The following is a 20,937-nucleotide window of genomic DNA, read 5'->3' on the forward strand; positions in this document are numbered from 1 at the left end:
CAACGTGGGGCCCACGTCCCATAAAAGGGCATTTTGATTGTTCAGGTGGGCAATTTTAAAGTGGACTCTACACGAGTTTAATATAAAAATTTCACTTCGTTTTAATTTAAAATTATATATGTTACATTAGGGGGAGTAAGAATTTGGGAAAGGCAAAGGGGAGGCATCGCCCAAACAAGGTGGTAAAGGACTGCTTTACAGAGTAATACTATCAGAGACAGTGGAAGCAAGACCTTCTAGAACTTTGTGGACAATATAGTCAACAAATTTAAGAATAGGCAAAGAAATTATCTTGTTAATCTGCTTCCGGCAACTTCCCGGTGCGATAAAATATCAAAAGGATAACGCTGTCTCACTAGAGGAAGTCTAAAGTTTTGGATACAGTAAAGAAGTGAAGGCGTAAAGTAAAGAATGAAATTTTGAGTGATATTCACCTCAAACATGTAAAAAGCTATGTAAAGCCATAAATGCCACCGTGCAAAGAGCAATTGTCATTTAAAAGTATTGTCTAATTTGCACCGGAAAGCATGCGAAATTTAAATAATCATGTTTGTACGCTATTAGGTTTAATAACTGGTTCAAATTTATGAGTTGAAATCCAGAGGATTCGAATATACTATTTATTTGTTTACTATTTTGCTTTTCCATTGTAATGGCAGGTGAGTAAATATGATTAAAAATAATATAAAATACTATGTTTTTCCTTGAAGACGATAAGACGTTGTGGTGATATCCTCTGGCCAGAAAGGACATTTTGAGGGGGTATCTGATGGGTAAAGCTTAAGAAATTAAACCAGATACCATCTTAGTGCTTAAAGAAAATATCTTTCGCGACATTAATGATATCTAACGAATACTTCTACATCAAGAGAAACGAAATACCGATATCAGATTCCAAGAGTATTTCCGAAGTGATTGTCAGCATTCAGACAAAAATAATGTTTAAGCAATGAAATCCGTACAATTCTTCTTTTTAATTCCAATTGAAATAAGTATTTGTAGTACTTTTCTTACATTGAAATTTGAAATACAAATTCTATAACCGAACACTGTTTTTTATATTTACATGATAAATACTATACTTATTATCTAATATACAGTTTACACATATATGAATAGGATTATATGTACATATATTCTATAATATACAATAACAGATAAGTTACGTTGATTCCCCCATCAATGGTTTCCAAACTTTTTAAACTGTTTACTCACTTTTAAATTCCGAAAGGAAGTTTATTCTAAAGTGTATTAACATTTGAAGCGTTCTGCTTTAGACAAGAAAAGAACGACCTCAGATTTGCGAGAAGAACAAAGTCCTCGTTATCATTGTTTCAGCTGATAGACGCCCAAAGTATAGCCTTCACCCCCAAAGCCGTCTGCTAACGGAGGCCTACCCACGTCGTATATAATATACAATTAGAGAGAAATCTATTCTTTCGCTAATGGCTTTAATTTTTATTTAATCATACAACTATTTACAGACTTGCTCATTTTAAAGAAAAGATAGTTTCAAAGAATGAAAGACGTCGAAATGTATCACAGGTTAATCATGTAATCCGACAGATATCCATTGCAAGCCTATGCCTTACTCCTACGTCCCCCAAAGATTCCGAGGATTCGCGGTATTGTGCTGCCCGCGTCCAGCCATTGAATGCCATAGCATCTTCTAGAGGAATGCTGTCTTGGTAGTTGTTCGTTGATCTGTCGATGAGCTTTAGTTATGAATTGTGCACTACCAGATCCAAGTGGATCCGTTTTTCTGCCCGGTCTGCCTACGTTAACTAGACCGTTTCGGTGTCGATTTACTTGAACCACCTCTCACATTCACTGACCAAGGTCAGACACATTTGAAATTTTAGATTGTTTTTTTTTTGCGTGTTTTGGTAGCCGGCGTACGTGATGTTTACAATTGCTAGTATTTACTACCTATTTCTACCTATTCTAATTCGTACCAATGTTTTGTTTACAATATATTTAATTTCTTTTTGTTTACTTTACATAAGACAGTTGGAAAGGTATTTGCCACTATTGAATCTTTCTTCTACCAGCTGCGGGTCACGCCGGCCTATAACCACCACCAAAGTTTATCTTGATATTCGTATTAAAGCGATATCACCTGGTTTCTAAGTTATCTGGAATATCGTTCTGCTTCTTCTCCACAACTATTTAATACTGAAGCAGGGTAAAGTCAAAAATTAAATGTTTTAAAAACATAAATAGATAATAAGTTGATGATCAACAAAAATTTGTTAAAAGTTCCAATGTTGAATAAATGAATTTTTTCTTTAGCTTTAAAAGCATACACTAGTTTCTATAAAGACAGCCACGTCTACTTCTAAGCATAATCAGGTTACACGTTCCTTTTTCCTTCTAAAGTATAGTATATTATCATAAAAATTTGAGAGTATAAATATACATATTGCTTCATGGATTGAGTACTAAAGACTTAACTAAAGGTTTGACGTGTTTATTAAAGTCGGTTTCAAAGAAAAAGATTTGTAATATAATGTAAAAAAAAAGATTTTTTAAAATGCAAGAAAATAAGTGTAAAAATAAATAGCGGTAGGTGAGGTTTGTGATCGCCATTCGCGGGTTCTATTCCCAGGATACAATGTTATTCATACTTTGTGCGTTTATTTATTAGCATTAGCATCGCTCACAAATAAGTTTCCAAAGGATGGGTAGCAACCTCCTCTGCATATCATTATATCACGCTGCGATCAGATTATGGTTTATTCCCCCCTCCCCCTCATATATATATCTTTGGAAAGGCTTATGCCTTGCAGTAGGTATCCATGGGCTGAAACGTCGAATGATATGCATACATTTAGAATATATATATATATATATACACACATATGTGTGTATATATATATATATATATATATATATATATATATATATATATATATATTATCAGTCTGTATTGATTTGGATAAACATGTAGCAATGAAATAAGTTAGTAACTTATGGTTATTGGAGGATGTTAATGTATCACAAAAATATGATCCTTATTAAGGTTTTTTAAAAAGTAGGGTTGTAGGAAAGAAGTAAAATAGAATAGTTATTCCTTTTTTTCGTTTTTTACATATATCTGCCATATGTGAACAGAAGATCTCATTAAGGTTGAAGGAAAGCGCTGAGTGCGGGCCTCTTTCATTCGGTTATATTAGAAATCAATGGGCAGACCTGTGCCCATCTGTGGGCGTTTCACTGATCAAATGATGATGAATACACGCACAAGTTCTTCTTGCCTTGTTTCTTACAGTGCTGTGTAGAATTTAAACAGTACGTTTGCTGAGAATCAAACGAGGGACTCGCAAGATAGAATTAATGCATTGGTTGTGACGTAAGGATGATGCAAGCACGTTATAAATGTTTTGATATATACGGATGCGGTACAGCGAGGCGCTACACTGTGTTGTGGGCATTAAAACTTTTATTACCCGCAATTACTTGTCAATTATTAGCATCATAAAACGTTTCAAATAGTCGTTTACGATATTTTTCAAAATATTAATCTCGTAACGACCTTCCAGTTGACCTTACGCTGGTTTATATATCGACATCTTGTTATAACGACCACCTGTTAACATGTCATCAAATATATAACCACTTTTGGCAATAAACAATTTTTCAATAATTTTTTTTTATCGAAATATGATAAATAATTTGTATCAAAATCATTAAAAATTTTATTGTATTACAAAGAGTAAGTTATGATGTTGGTAATACGAGAGATGTGTCCTTAATATATTCTATGCCATGTTGGACGTGTATATGACCCCCGCTGCACTTTCAGGCCATTTGCAGTTCTCATTGAAAAACAAAGGATTCTTAAAAATGAATTTTAAGTTCGAATATAGATAACTTCACATCACGCATGCGCGTACGTAATGCATATTCAAATTTATAACTTATTTCCGCTAATTATAGCTTTGCAGTATTGTAAAAGTGTAAAGCATACGTCTTAGACTATTTATTTTTGAAAGTGTGGGTCGCATACGTCCCACTCGGCCTGAATGGAAAATCTAACCGTGGCATACCATGCCATTATGTCAAAATAATGGGATCATAAAAAAACATCGCAGATTTTGCTTGTGAAGGTAACAATTGATTCAATGGCTTTGTAGATATTATATTGTAACTTTATCACCAAAAAAATATTTAGTTTTAGATCTTGTCAATTAATGTGGTAATTTCGGAAAGTTTTGCGATATATCTCCAAGTGCTTTGACCCCTAGGGTCCTACGTTTCACCCCTATTATGGGTGGACAGGGACACATACAGACTTCATTTATATTGTATTTTTAATTAATTTCCTTACAAATCTTTTGTGCTTAACGTTTTTTATTCTTTCCTTCTTTACAATAACTTTCATTCCTCCTTAGTGTCTTAAGATAAAACTATATTACATGTTACTATTAAAATGTTATCTGTCTGGTCGACACTGGTAGGTTCAAAGTTGCTCAACGAGGCTATGCTCGGGATCCAGTTCCATGCCGCTGGGTCCACCACTGACTAGTATCAACTGTTTTAAAGACCCTTTGGCCTTCCGAACTTTGTACTAATATTTACATAAATAAATATTTTTATTATTTACTATTATCCTTTTGCAGGACTTGTAATAAAATAAAATGAAAGTAAATTAAGTAATTTAATGGTGTATTTCCTTAATTGTTTCAGGTAAGGCGTATCCGCAGTCTGAGACATGATGTAAATATTTTACAATAATTTTAAATGTTTCGTGTTGATAATTACGACGCTGTGATACTATGTGGTATGTAAATTACTTGATTGCAAATGAATGTAATTATAAATGTCCCGGCGGTAGTGGAGCGAGACTTGCGATCGTGGGTCGCGAGATCGATTCCCGAAATACAACCTTATATTATTAACACTTTGGGCTTTAATCAGATAGGAATGCCATTGATCACAAACAAGGTTCCAGAATGGGTGCAACATCCTCTGCGTACCATATTACCAAACTGCTATCGTAAACCCGCCTGCTAGCCGTGGTGATTATGGTATATCATCTAGTAGAAAACCTTTGGGAGAGACCTATACCTTGTAGTGAGTGTCTATCGGCTGAAACGAGGACAATTAATATCTGGTTCTCTTAGTGGTAAAATGTCTGAGAATGTACAATTGTTTTTGGATCAATAACAGGAATAAAAATCGGTAAAAAAACTTTTAAGTTAAACGGTTTTATTTGAAACCCATATTGTGGTGGTTGTGGAAAAATATGTACCTAGTCCGCCATATTGGAACGGCGTCCATCTTAAATTTTAAATTTTGACATAATCATCGTGTTTTACTAGTGTAGCTCTTTCATTTGATACCCATATTGAGGGGGTTAAGGAAAAATATGTAATCCGCCATTTTGTATCGGCGACCATCTTAGATTATAATGTTATTGATTTTATTATATTGTATTGTCATCTAAATTAAATGTGTGTACCAAATTTCAGATTGATCTGACAACAGGAAGGTGCTTAAATTTCCATTTCTAATTTTGACCCAAATAAATAAATAAATTCCGTACGGGTCGAACTAAAAAAACCGTTTAAATAAGACTGGTATTATAGTAAAGTCCGAAACTCTGTTTATTCCTTTCATTAATATTATAATGTTTCACTTTGGAACACTATGGATACCAGAAGAGAACGATTAAAAGCAATAGTAGAAACCTGAATCAAATTACGCTACAATAATGATATTGTTTAATTTGAGATATTTTGGTGACTGACAAATGTTGGTTTGAGAGCAGCAACAAAAGTCAGGTTTATATTTGTGAACATATTCATGGATATCTCTTATACTAGTAATTATAATGATTAGTTGCAATAAAATTAAAAATATAAAAATGCTCTATTTATATGTAAAGGAATTTTCTTAAGGCTTTTAGAGGATGGACTCTTTAAATTCATTTTGTGATCTTTCTGAGGCATTCTTCTTGTTCCTCCTGTGACTTTCCAGTATGTTAACCACGCCATCGGCCCCAATGCTACTCATACAAGCTACAACTTCTAATTCCAGAATATCTTTATTCAAGTAAATTTTTACAAGCGCTTTTGAATCTGTTGATTTTAACATTACAAGTAGTATGTTACCACCGGCCAGGAACGCTGATCCGCTGAGACGAGCCGTCCAAAAAGTCAACAGTCGTCTTTTAAATTCAATTTAAAATAATTTTGAACCGAACTCCACAAACCAAGTTCTACACATTTCGATCGATTAAAAACTCTTGAATGTTAATAAAAAAAATATTATTAATATATTTTAATTTTAGGTTTAGAACTAAAAAAGCAAGGTCTGAGATATGTCGTGGAACTTGATTATATATAAGTAAGAAAAGGACCAATATATAGCTACTACCGCCATGCAGCAGTAGTCGTGCAATAAAGTGCACCGCCCGCCAGCCCGATGATAAATGCGCATATCCCAAGACGCATGAAAGAGTAGTTAGCTTTTCGAAGACGATACCGCGATGACATTGATTTTTCTGCGGAAATCCTCATTTCTGAGATATTACAGGAAAATAAATGTAAAAATGTACGCATTTGTCGACAAATGGGTTACTGATTTTGTGAAATCTTTCGCACTGGATAATCACGCAATTTTTAAAATTTTTGCCTGGTATTTATAGGATTAACTTTTTGAATTTATTGATAATTAGAACGTATTAGAGTTGAGTTTATTGTAAAAGCCTTTATAATAAGATCGCCAAAATGCACAGAGGACTTACGTTGCGTTTCAGGCTGCTTTTCGGGCAGGCTCCACTGTCAATTCAGCTTTCTAATTCGCTGGGCGGTTACTTTCGATCGTTTACGGATCTCTACGTTTCTAATTCAATGTTATATTATTACCGCATTATTTTTTTATTACCGTTCCTTTGACTTTGCAAATCGATGTTTGCGCGCATCGAACGCTTATCGTGTTGTTTATTATTATTGTTTTATGTTAATTGAATATTTAACTGAGTGGTCTCTCCTCATTTGTCACGATCTTATGTAAATGGATGTAACCAGTGGACCGTTATCGCGTATTTCATATTAATTTGCGGTTTATATTCTATAGATAATGAGAGGCCCTATAGTTCTTGTAATTGGTACCTGTTTCGGACTCGTGTTAAGCCTTTATGTATTAATATTAGTTTCATCGTGATAGTATTATATAATGGATTCACGATATATTCTTTAACCCTTTCCACTCCAAGGCTGTTATGTAGCATCGATAAAATTGAATTGAATTATAGTATCTTGCGATTCTAGAATATGTTTCATTCATTCGTGATTCAAACATTTTAGTTACAAAAATCTTTCCTATTTTAAAATTTTCCGCAAAAAGAAGTATTACACCATGTCGAGTATCACTCGACAGTGGAGCGTGTGGAACAAAATCAGTGTCGAGTGACACTCGACATTGGAGTGGAAGGGGTTAATGCGGAATTACCGCGCCTTAGGTATGCGCGCGGCGAGACGGGGGAGTATCGACCGCTCTGTTCAGTCAGTTCGACGTCTGTTACGGATGTATCACGAAATGACCCCTGTTTTCTACACACTATCTTTAGATATTACATACTTTGATACATTGTATTCTATGTATTTAAGTATTCACCCCGCAGAGTTTTTGCCGCTCATGGCAAAAGAAGGTAGGTAATCAAGATGTATATGTAATTTTGTATTTTGTACTTCAAAAATATTTCACACATCGTATTTTAAAAAAGTACTCGAAAATTCGATTAAACAAATTTTTAAGTGAAATGTTATAATAATATTAGGACCGGAAAGTAATGTCGCTTTCTTAAGTCAAATTCACACGATTACATTTTTAAAAAGTTTCTTTATCAACAACCTTTTGCTGTCTAGCATACTCGTACAAATCAATGCCGGAGAGGTAAAAATCAATCTGTTTTTCTGTAAAATATGTCGACAGAAACGACATTACTTTCGGGTCCCCCTAATATTATAGAACATTTTTTATAATACCTAAATGCATAATGTACAAAACATTATGCATTTAATATCTAATATATAAAAATTTCATACGAATTAATTTTTTAAGTAATAAAGTTATCCAAATAATTAAACAAAAACCTTTTTACATTAATACCTACTTTGCATCCTTTTGTACATTACTTGAAATTTTCACAAAAATTGCTTCATAAATAACAATGTTATGATTATTTTAGTACGTTTACGTTTGTTACAAAACGTGCAGGCCCAGGCGTATGTCTTACAGATTTCTTTACGGTCCTTAATGTGTTGAGATATTATTATAATACTCGAGTTGAGTGACCTCACTGCTTCATCTTCACATCTTCACCCATGGATCGAAAAAACTTAAACCTTGTTTAGTCATGGTCGAGGAGGCTTCCTAGGATACTTTACATTAAAGACCTGTCCGTTGAAGTGTCAAATGCCAATAATCTGAGAAAATTGTAAATAATCACCATATTGCAGTAATTGGGGATGGATTAATGGAATAGATATAATAGAAAGAGATAGAAGAGAAAAATAGAATTGTAGAGTGAAAGAACGGAAATATAGATAATGTGATGCACGAATGAAGAGCACGGAAATAAAATTGGAATGTGAAAAAATAAATGAGAAAAAATACCTTGTTCCCACATGAATAGGGATGGAAAAAAAGAAGTATCAAATAGAAAGGCGTGTAAAGATGATGAGGCGGCCGTGCTAGAAGCAGTGGCAAGGGCTGATATCCTGGGGATCCAGGAGTGACCAGGCGTAGGATGAGGTTTTGTGCGTGTTATTAAACTAAACCTTCGATTGGACTTTTAGTACGCGTTTATCATTCCGACTCGAGGAATAGTAAAAAGAATAGAACCGACGCTCTATCGACTATCGTGGAACCAAAATAATTTAAACATGTCAACCACATCACGCATTATATTTATTTTTGTATATGAAATAATCGTAGTGGCAGACAATCATTTTGTCATTAAGTTGTTAAAAAAAAACTTAAATTGAACTTACGGCCGCTTGCGTCCAAATATGGTCAAATAACAATGTAACGGTATTAAGCGATTGCGTGAAAACTTTTCGTAACTCAATTCCATTGCCGTAAATATGTGGCAGGCCACAAAAGTGACATCAAGCGGTGACGCAATGGATGCCGTGCATCGCAGTCGATGAATTTACTTGTCATCGATAATTTATATATTTTATTATCGCTTTGCTCACAACATCTGGCAATACTTTCGCGTATCGTCCAGTTGTATCGTTAAAAAGGATTTATAAGAAATATTTTATCTTTATTCATAGAGTAATAATACATTTATTTACATTCTTCGAAGCCTTCTCCTATTATATCTATGTTGGAATATACCATACTACGCTTGGCAGACTGGTTGGTGATCGTAGTGTAGTAATATGGTACATAGTGGACGGTTGCCGATCCTCGGTAAAACTTTTTGTGAGTTGTGGCAACCCTATAAAATAAGTGTTAATTATATAAGATTGTATTCCGGACATCGAACCCGCGACTAACGATCCGCAAGTCTCAGTCTTCTACCGCTGGGCTACAAGCACTCATTGGAGAGTAAATATCAGCGGAAGTAGCGCTGAATTTGATAGAAATTAGAATCAATTTGAGCTTATGATTTTTGATTTTATGATGACATCTTTCATTTTTAAATAAAACTTCGTGAGTTCTTAACGCAATCTGGTGCGAAAAAAAACTCTTAGTAAACTTAAGATAGGGTAAATGACTTTGACCTTCTTTGATATAAAATACTTAAACTTAAAATAAATCTATTAGGGTTTCTCTCAGCCAAAACCACTCGAACCTACAGAAAAATCAAATTGAGTTTTTCTTTAATGGCCCCTTTTAACCTAGCAAAAATTCATCCATCCTTCAAAAAGTTCTCTTTTTCCCAGTCTTGAACTCATGTCGGAGTGATCGTGGTCGTATCGCTGTGTTTCGCCATGTAGCTCTGTTTTCCGGAGTGAGAATATTTTCCACTATGCCTTGCACCACCAAACCTCTCATTGAGCCCTCATACGTGTGACATTTCCAGAGGAATTTTAATTAGTATGACTAATTTATTACTACTAAAGTATAGCGTGTCCATATGTAGTAATTTTTGTTACTAATAATCAACAAATTATATTCAGTAGTAGATATTTCATTTGTGATTTCTCTAGGCACAGGTCGACTATATTGTAATGCTCATAGTCCATTGCCTAATCCATCTCCTAGTCATCGACAGTTGCACCAGTTTAAAACTATTAACTGTTACCAAACCTCTTTACAGTGACTTAAGCAGAGGGCTGCCCCAAGTGTTTTGATTCGATATATTGTATAAAGCCTCGCAGTGGCCGCCAAGCTTTTAGGTCGATTAGGTATTGTCAGTAATGACATACGGATCCCAGACGTGGTCGCTCACGATGGACCTCATGGCAAGCTAGAGGTCACCCAAAGAGCGGTGGAGGGGGTATTGCTCGGACTTTTGCAGCGAAACTGAATTAGAAATGAGGAGGTCCGCAGAAGAACTAAACTCACGGACGTATTTCGAAGAATTGGTCTTCTGGAGTAGAAGTGGGCGTGGCACATGGTTATCGCAGCCGACAGCTGTTGCGGCTGAAAGGTTCTCGAATGGTATGAGCCGGTATACGCAGCGTGGTCAGGGTCCGCTCTAAGAGGACCTTCTACGTAGTAAAGCTCGCGGATAGTCGCTGGACCAAGTCAACCCAAGACCAGTCATTGTGGCCATCTTTGGGAGGAGGCATAGGCCTTGCAGTGAACTACCTTTCGTGTAGTTAACGGTCACAATAGTTTACAACAGGGATAAGACACCCGCCGCCCGCGAGCCGCATGCGGCCCTCGATGCAAGTAAATTTTAATATATTTTTGTATTAAAAAAAATGCTAGAATCAAGGCTTTAAAGATAATAAAAGTATCTATCTAGTTGTAAATCGGTTGATTACGAAAATAAATGACGTTTAGAACATGGTTTGAACCTTAAATATATACTTTTTTTTTCATGGCCCACTGTTTTTGAAACTGCGGCCCTCCGACCAAAAAAGGTTGCTCACCCCTGGTTTACAAGATAGATCCTAGATCGGGATTGTCCCTCGTGGGTTATTTACCTTTAGCTATTTCATTGTAAGCACTGTATTCGTATTCAATGATATGGTTTTACGTGAAAGAAATGCTTTCACGTGGTTTGTCTTGTGCAAGGACAGGATATGATGCAATTGCACCAATTAAAACTACCCACGATGCACCGACACATTCGCTTCTCCACCAGCGCCGACTGCCCACGTAGTCCTGTCTCTGGTAAATATCTCTCATCTCCTCTTAAAAGAACGCGAAAGTTGTACCTATTGCGCTCACGAGAGAATGTTTCGTTTTACCGGCTTAATACTACGGCCACAACACATTTTAACCCTTAATAGCCTAGAGTTTCAATTTTGATACCAATCATTTAAACCGAATGTTCACATTACTACTAGTTTTTTTATAGGTTAGCTGTACGTATTTTAATGTTGTGTAATATTCTTTCCAACGAAATTTTAAAAAAATATATTTTTCCCTTCATCTAGACCCTCAAGCAAACACAGTAATATTAAAAAAAATCACTTTCGTAAATCAGGCTATTAAGGGTTAAGAGTTAAAATATTCTTGAGCGCTCGAATTCAAATTTTAACGCTTATTTGAATCCGGAAGCCAAATGTGAGATAGTCGCTGTCATTGTGTTTAGGTCAAAATTGTAAATAGAACACGATTTGAAATACTCTTTGTATAAATCTAATATATAAAATTCTCGTGTCACGGTGTTCGAACTTGAACTCCTCCGAAACGGCTTGACCGATTTTTACCAAATTTTACATGCGTATTCAGTATGTCTAAGAATCGGCTACTATCTATTTTCCATACCCCTAAGTGATAAGGGTGGTCCACCCCTAAATTTTATTTTTAATTTTTTAGACAATTTTTTTGGTTTTTATTTTATTATGATACAGCATACAAAAATACATACAAACCTAAATTTTCACCCTCTACGATCAACCCTTATCTTACATTTGTTAATTAAAAACTTTAATTTTTTTTTGCAAAACAACGTTTGCGGGATCAGCTAGTATGATATGGAATTGTCTTTCATCGCCTCTTGCATAACGTGTACATGCCTTTAATTATTTACGTATATAATAAAGTGTTATAGGTCGACATGACTTGAGGTTCAATGCACTTGCGGGTGATTTTAAAAAATCGCATCAAATTCGACTTGACTGAAGTTAATGAGATGCAATAAGAAAAACGTGTTATGGTCTCAGTTACCCTCATGCCCTTGCATCATACGAATGTACCGTAATTCCATAAAAGCACCGGATATGTGCGGATCGCGATTTTACAGTTTTTTACGTACATATTAATTTTTATATCAATATATTTGGAGACCTGTTCGAAGACCATAATTAGGTTACATAATTTGAAATCAAGTTTTTAATATACCGTTATGTTTTATGCGTGAGCTTGTTGGTATTCCTATAATTTACCCACTGTTGGGATAAACATAAAACCCTATGCGCATGCTGTACATCCTTCAGATTCACTACAATGATAACGACACAGGCATCTCATCTATTTTATAAAGGACATTTCCATTTATGCACAGGCTCATCACGATATATCTGGAAATATAACGCTAAGAGGCTTGATATTTGGAAATAATATTTCATTCCTCGAGCAGATGTCAGCTAAGAACGGATTTTATAAAATTAGACCATCACGTAAAGTTGAGTGAGCTTACATTGTGTTTGCGAAGCAGGCGGGAGATTTAGCTAGTATATATATGTAATTATAAATCAATCGCCAAACGTGTCGATGTTCTTTATACAAAAAATTGAAGTAATTCGAGGAAAGTAATACAAAACAACACTTTTAATAGCGTAAATTAACAGGTATTTAACTGTAAAACATTTGAATCAAGGAAAAAAATATATGGTACCAAAATTTATTATAAATACACAGACACACATTCATATATATGTTACTAGCTGTTTCCCAGCCGCTTCGCTTGACCCATGTTGCCTTTAGTGGGCGTTATTTAAAAAAAAAAAAACTATCTTTGGTAATCTTTAATGCGACAAAAAATATTCATAAATTCTGGCCATATGAGGCCAACCTACACGATCGATATTTTTAATAAAAAAATATTTTTTTATAATGAATCCCACAATTTCTCTTGTGGAAAGAATTTTGTGAAATTCGTTTTTAGTTCAGCACTACTAGGCGAAATGAATATTCCTGTTTTTAGTTCAACACTACTAGGCGAAATGAATATTACTACCAAATTTAAATCCTCTATGCATTATGGTTCCATAGATATCGAGATGATATATGTTTAACAATCCTATATCAGGAAATGCTATGATGATAGTTCAACTTTATGAATAGTGGATGGTGAATTTTCAACTCGCCCTTTGCCCTTTGTTTTGTAAAGAACACACGCGTCACAAACTGGACGGCGCGGGTCTCCCACGTCCCACTTGACATTTGGATCCATCCGGAGATGCTGAAGGACGACAGGGCTGGATTCCGACAAGTACAACGATTTGTTGACCTCGCACTGTGCTGATGTATTACTTGAACTATATACTACTTTATTAAAATGCATGGGTTCTTAAACTTCGAAATTTTGAGTTCTATGTAAAATTTTGTATTTCAAAATATTTTGTGCGATGTGTCTAACCTTCCTTCTTCGATACGACAAACGTTATTTTCATATATTATATATAAACTAATAAAGTTTTATATATATATATATATACATACATAACGTTTGTAGTATCAAAGAATCGAGAGTAGAAATCCGAATTCGAGTGACTAAAATATTGACCGTTGATTTCGTAAAATACCCCGGAACATCAATTAGCCAGTAAAAAGTATTAAAACTTTTACACCCATTTTTTTATTTCCAATCACCAATATATAAAGTGACAGTGAAATATGTTACATTAATTAATTGACCAAAAACTTGCGTCGTTGTAATTTTACGTTTAAGGTTAGGGCAAAAAAATCTTCAATAAATCTTTTAGGTATGGTTACAGATAAAAAAATAGTTTAAACTTTTAATATCTCTTATTGCATTGTTTTAGAATAAAAAGGAAGCTATATTTAAAAGTGTGGGATTGTGGCACACCTTATTATGTAAAATATATATATTTGACCAGGAATCTGAAATGAATCAACGAATACGAACCTACAAATATTTTGTAGCTGGAGTATAAAGGAGGAGAAGGCGCGGTACAGCGGTTTCGGTTCACTTACCGTTTGAATCGAAGCCAACGATAACGATGTCAGTCATTTTCAAAGCCTCCGCAGCTGTAAGATCCTTCCAAACGTCGAGGGCGCGTTTGAGTGCGTTAGGTCTAAGCGGTACCAGGATACCAGCGGGCGGGCGGAGCCAGGAGTCTTCGAGCCAGGACCTGAGGGTCGAGCTCTTGCTTGGAATTGGGTTTGATCGCGGACGGGCATCGTTGTTCCTCTTGTCTATCGGTTGCTTGCTGTCAGCTGCTCAAAAGAATAATATCATGGTGAAACCAACTGTGATAATTATACTAAAAAGTACATAGGGAGTCCACTACTGAGCTACAAGTTACAAGCTACAAGTTATATGTATCTCTTGGCTCGATATTATCAATAAGTCTTTTGTGTGGAAACTACGCGTGTTAAATAAAGCTATTTTTGTTTTTTTTTTTTTTTATCGCGTAAAAAGTATATTGAATTAAAACGCGTAATAGTGACAATAAAGCTGGTATTGAACTAGCAGTGAACAGGCCAAAAAGCGTGCAGAAAAAAAGCTCAGTATGGCCTTAAGGTTTTGAAGTCGAAATTTTGGAGAAGACAGTGGCTTCTACTACTTTCACCTACTGGCATCTACTACTCTACCACTCTCATCTATGAAGGAGGCCTATGTCCAGCAGTGAACTTCTTGCGTCTGAATCGATGATGATGATGATGATGAATTTTTATCCCAACACGATTGTCAATTCAAATTTTTGCACACATACAAGAAATCTTTTAAAACATTGGTAAGAAATCAACAGTTCGCAATGCAAACGAAGGCGTCTAATAAATTGCAAGGGAAACTTGTTAATAACCAACCGAGGTGTCAGGATTTAATATTCAACTGCGTGCCGTTCATTTTCACTTTCCAGATGATTAACGCGAGCCGGCGGCCGTTTATCGACTGTACTTCAACAGATCGCACGTGTTACGGACTTTCTCCACAGATGTCGCTACTTTACATTTGAATATTTTTAATCTGTTGCAATATCGTATTTGTCAAAGTTGTAGATTTTCTAACCCGGCGATAATAATGTGTAACGGCCTTTTACTGGCTAAAATCCTACGGTATTCTTGAACGCCTTGAAACTAAGGGAACGCTTTCCCATACTACTGTAGTTTCAATGGCGGGGCCTAGTGAGACTCTTTACTTGCGGCGGATCCCCTCGAATCCGTCGCCAAGGCGATGCTAAGAGGGTTGGAGAAAAGCGCGGTAAAACACCCTCCGACATCCAGGTCTCGGATTGCGGATGGGGAGCTCAAATGTTCTTTCTCTCTTTCTCTCCGCAGCTTCCTTCTGCGACATCACATTTTCGCAGGTTATACCAGCTCTCTATGACTGCTTGTTTTGTACCCATTTCTTATGAAACAGCAGGCCAGACTAAAAGCCTGGATATATCAATGTGTAACGGCCATGATTAATTATTACTTAAAACAAGGTTTAAACTGATCCCGTTCAGCGCCTTGCCACCTAAACCCGTTGTGTATACATTGTGATTTGATGTTATATGTATGGCCTGTCCACTGCACGTTCTACGAAGTGCTCTGAGCGACATTTTTGTAAAAATAAACTTTTTAAATATAATGAATGGAAACTAGTAAATCTTTAGTATACAATGAAAAACTCACGCGTTGGTAACCTATTTAATTGAATCTTTATTTGTCTAATAAGAATTAAACATTATTAACCTGTCAGCTGCCTATGGACAAATCTGTCCGAACTCCCCGAGTGTGACGGGTTAGATCTGCCCGAAATAAAGTAGGCTACATTATATCGAATCACCTTAATAATACAGTTTAAAATCGCTTGCTCTACATGTACTGTAAACCGCAAAATCATAAACAATAATATTTCATTTATCATTAAAAAATTCGTTCCAGACACTGATAGGCGCCATGACGACACTGACGGCAGGGACTTATTTACTGTAGCTCTTGTGGTAATCGTTTAAAATGAAGTTGATGATGGAATGATAATCCAGTCAACATAGAGTGTGACCTTTGGTCATGACTGGTCTGAGAAGAATTTGCGACTAAGAAAAAGAATACATACAGCCGTCGGTTTTCGGTATCCTCTGGCCCGTGTTGCCGAGCTGGTCCTCTTCTGCGCTTGAGGCGAGCGTCTCCAACACTTCTTCGTTCCTTGTGGTTTGCGCTGTGGGCGTCTCAGTCTGTAAGAATAAATTTCTATTAGAACAAGTGGTAATAGGTTCAGTGCAGTAGTTGGCAATTGCGACTTATCTGCCTAGGTTGCAGGTTTAGTTCTCTAGAGTATGTTTTGTTTGGACTATTCAGTTTCTTTGGCAGTTTTGATATACGCCTTAAACATTCCAATATAAAGGGTAATAAGAAAGAACATAAAATCTAAAAATCTGTGATAAATTAGGAAATAAGTATACTGTGATAATTTTGATTGTATTTAAAAATAAAAAACGAATGTATTTTTTTTTGTCAAAACTAAGAAATGAGGGAAAAGGATGACGTGATGAACGAATGGCAATCAGAATGGAAGAGAAAGACAGATCGAATTGTGGCATGAAAGAAAAGAATGATAGACTGTGTGAAGGATGACAGCTGTGAATGAAAATGAAAAAGACTGAAAAATTAGTAAAGTTAAAAAACAACTCTGTCACAAACCAGATAGGGATGGAAGCAGAGGTCCCCAATAACAGGAGTAAAAAAAAAAAAACATTCCAGTAAGGATCACGATCTCAGTGGTGACGTATACGACACAAGCGGGTGCATAATAGAGTTAAATAAACAAAAACAATTGAACTACATTTAATCTCTTCGCGGCCCAATTTACTGTTTATTTCTGCTTAGCTTGAGCTTGCACTATACAAATAAAAAAAAATGTATGACATTTTAAATTTTGTATTTAAGATGTCATACATTTTAATAATGAAATATACATTCTTTTCATTTATTGTATTTTGTAACCAGAAACAACACGTTAAAATTTATATAAATTTATTATTATCTTTTAAAAAAAGCACAACACACTACGTAATTGAAACTGAACTCTAAAATTAGCAGAACAAAGTGAAAATAAAACTGTATTCAAATTGCGTTGTTTTTAGTTAAAAAGGGAATCCCCGAGTTTTGATGGCATGGCGCAATTAGAAACAAAAGTGTTGCCATCTTTTAGAAAAAAAAAAGAAAATAAAAAACATAACCTCGAAAATCTAACGATGCACAGTGAAAATTAGTACTAATTAAGCAGCGACGCAACTTCGAAAAAAAACGCAAAACGAAACGACGCAAAGCGCGGTATTGGTGTATAATATATGTTAACAACATATCAGTTGATAGACCGTCTTGTGTTTAACTATATCATCGGTCCTCCTGGTGGGGAATATACTGGCGTAGTCGCCGCTCAAGAAAATTTCGACCACAACGGCTTTTTGTTGCACGAACTTTGTGCCACGCCCACTACTCTACAGACGAGTAAATCTTCGAGCTACATCGATGACTTGTTCTTACCCGGACATTCTCATTTTTCATTCTCTTTCAATTTCTATTGGTCTCGATTTGTTAACCTTGAGTCTTCTTAAATAGCCCATCATAAGTAATATATGTGTGTAAAGGTAATTACAAATATATTACGTAACACGTTGCATAACCGCTTTAATTATTTCATGATTGTCCGGCGCATTCTGTCGCATTGTTTCGACGTCAGCTATCGGCACGCGAAGTGCATTGGTTGCTGCACTCACTGCGGTTGCGGGTTTGAAACCACAACGAATGTAACAAATTTTTATTATAGTCTTTACTAACCACTTTCGAAAAATTGCAATGTTTACTCTACGTCTCTACATGGTAAGAAACTAGATAGTTACTCTTTTAATGTAAATTTTCCAAATTTTTCATGTTTTAAATATAATATTTGTGACTTCAAATCGGCATGATACTAATTCCAAACATCTTTATCTTCTATGTAATGTTTAATAGAATTGTCTTATTGATCAATCTTGCCTTAACGTTATTTTTTGCGTATAAATTTAGGATTGCTTCAATGTTTTAATGGATATCTCATATTACATTTTATTAAAGTTAATATTCTATCGTGTTTAATGATATGAAATCATATAGGCTCTGATTTAAAATTGTATGTTTATGTAGGTTACGTTTGTAAATGGTTTGAAAGCGGCTGAATTGGTTTTGTTTTTGTTTCAGCAATACCAGTTAACAATACTGTGAACGAATCTAACTAAATGATCCATTGCACCCTCGCGATGCAAACGCTATATTATCGCGCTTCTGTCGCGATATTGTAGCGCTTCTGTCGCGATATTGTAGCGCTCTGTCGCGATATTGTAGCGCTTCTGTCGCGATATTGTAGCGCTTCTGTCGCGATATTGTAGCGCTCTGTCGCGATATTGTCGCGCTTCTGTCGCAATATTGTCGCGCTTCTGTCGCGATATTGTCGCGCTTCTGTCGCGATATTGTCGCGCTTCTGTCGCGATATTGTAGCGCTTCTGTCGCGATATTGTAGCGCTCTGTCGCGATATTGTAGCGCTTCTGTCGCGATATTGTAGCGCTTCTGTCGCGATATTGTAGCGCTCTGTCGCGATATTGTCGCGCTTCTGTCGCAATATTGTCGCGCTTCTGTCGCGATATTGTCGCGCTTCTGTCGCAATATTGTCGCGCTTCTGTCGCGATATTGTAGCGCTCTGTCGCGATATTGTCGCGCTTCTGTCGCAATATTGTCGCGCTTCTGTCGCGATATTGTAGCGCTCTGTCGCGATATTGTCGCGCTTCTGTCGCAATATTGTCGCGCTTCTGTCGCGATATTGTCGCGCTTCTGTCGCAATATTGTCGCGCTTCTGTCGCGATATTGTAGCGCTCTGTCGCGATATTGTCGCGCTTCTGTCGCAATATTGTCGCGCTTCTGTCGCGATATTGTAGCGCTCTGTCGCGATATTGTCGCGCTTCTGTCGCGATATTGTCGCGCTTCTGTCGCAATATTGTCGCGCTTCTGTCGCGATATTGTCGCGCTTCTGTCGCGATATTGTCGCGCTTCTGTCGCGATATTGTCGCGCTTCTGTCGCAATATTGTCGCGCATCTGTCGCGATATTGTCGCGCTTCTGTCGGGATATTGTCGCGCTTCTGTCGCGATATTGTCGCGCTTCTGTCGCGATATTGTCGCGCTTCTGTCGGGATATTGTCGCGCTTCTGTCGGGATATTGTCGCGCTTCTGTCGCGATATTGTCGCGCTTCTGTCGCGATATTGTCGCGCTTCTGTCGGGACATTGTCGCGCTTCTGTGGCGATGCAAACGCGATTCAGTAACCTTCGTTCTTTCCTCGTCACATTAGCGCGTTGACATCGCTACTGTTACAAATGCGACTAACACGCGTTAGTAAACGCGCGACAGCATCGCTACAAAAAGTCGCCGTGAAAAGAGGCCATTGTCAGTAATTGAAGCACCATTTGTTTAAGCACAAACAGTTAAGGCATCGTTTAGCTAAATAAGGTAGCAAATATGGGCCATACTTTAATTACAAGCAATACGACAAGTGTTAGTTGAGTAGTAATTATGACTCGCTTGTGATAATCATAGTATTATAAAAAAAATAGTTCAGTCAAGATAGTTTTTGGGTTCGTTTTCTTCCTCATCATTTAAGCCTTAGGAGGACTTGATTGACATAGAGCTCCTGCATATATTTCCAATAAGACCGTTTGAAAGCGACCTGCATATAGTGACTTTTGACGACGTTGTCAAAGTCATCTGTTGACCTTGTATGAGGAGGTCTTATGCTACGTTTGCCGGTACGTGGTCTCAACTAGTGAACTTTAAGGCCGAAATGGTCATTTGTTACATACGCTATATAAGGCCTGCCCATTGACTGCCACTTTCACTCGCTAACCTGATTTCTAATTAAAATATGTTTAATAATTATAAATAAAATGATTTTACTTTTTTGGAAGATTTTTCAGAATTCGCAGCTATTTATAATGAAATAAATAAATATGCTTTTTTTTATTTATTACTTTAATGTAAGGGAATCGAACTTAAAATAACTTCACTTACTCAAAGTACCAGGCCATCAGCGACTTAATGGTATGTGTTATAATAGACGTAAATGTTAGAATACTAATTGTTTACAAGGAATGTCTGCAGTATTTCTGATACCCTGGTAATTACGTCTTGTGTTTATCTATTAATTAATTGGTTGCACACGAGGTCCTGCTTTTAAATGATGTGAGTCATGTCAGTTACCCATTCTGTCATGGTATTTTTAGAAGATAATTGTGTAAACATTTCTTCACTAATATAGGAGGATGTTAGTAGTAGTGTGATTTGGTACAACTGTCTATATTGTCGAAATTTTTAATTTTTTACCAGCCGTAAATAGATACGCATTTAAGAGGAATGCAAAAAGGAATAAATTCTTTTTACAAAAGTACATAATGTGGTTTCAATTTAATTATTTATCATTACATATCAATTTAATTTAATTGTGGTTGTAATTAAAAAGAAGTTTAAAAAAACAAACGGAACGATGTTAATTTTTATTACTTACTACAATGTCCCTCCCACAGTACGTACTTTACGCACTCCTCTCCGCAACACAATCTATTCATCTCTAGAACGCGCTTCTCCTCGATATTAGG

General features: G+C 36.1%; 2 protein-coding genes across 2 annotated transcripts in view; one reads left to right on the plus strand and one right to left on the minus strand.

Annotated features, from left to right (window-relative positions):
* PAPLA1 (Phosphatidic Acid Phospholipase A1) overlaps positions 1 to 20,937 on the plus strand; it is a 161,119-nt gene that overhangs the window by 43,222 nt on the left and 96,960 nt on the right. The gene's annotated exons all lie outside the window — the stretch shown is intronic.
* Positions 1 to 20,937, minus strand: part of LOC137927223 (uncharacterized) — an 86,047-nt gene that overhangs the window by 37,602 nt on the left and 27,508 nt on the right. The window contains exons 3-4 of the mRNA XM_068771003.1: positions 16,373 to 16,490; positions 14,302 to 14,544 (exon numbers count right to left, since the gene is read on the minus strand). Of these exons, the coding sequence (XP_068627104.1) occupies positions 14,302 to 14,544; positions 16,373 to 16,490 (361 nt within the window). The remainder of the gene's footprint in view (positions 1 to 14,301; positions 14,545 to 16,372; positions 16,491 to 20,937) is intronic.

Source organism: Battus philenor, unplaced genomic scaffold, assembly GCF_028537555.1.
Source record: "Battus philenor isolate CCGP_79_NKW_IND1 unplaced genomic scaffold, ilBatPhil1.0.hap1 SCAF_30, whole genome shotgun sequence".
Taxonomy (NCBI): domain Eukaryota; kingdom Metazoa; phylum Arthropoda; class Insecta; order Lepidoptera; family Papilionidae; genus Battus; species Battus philenor.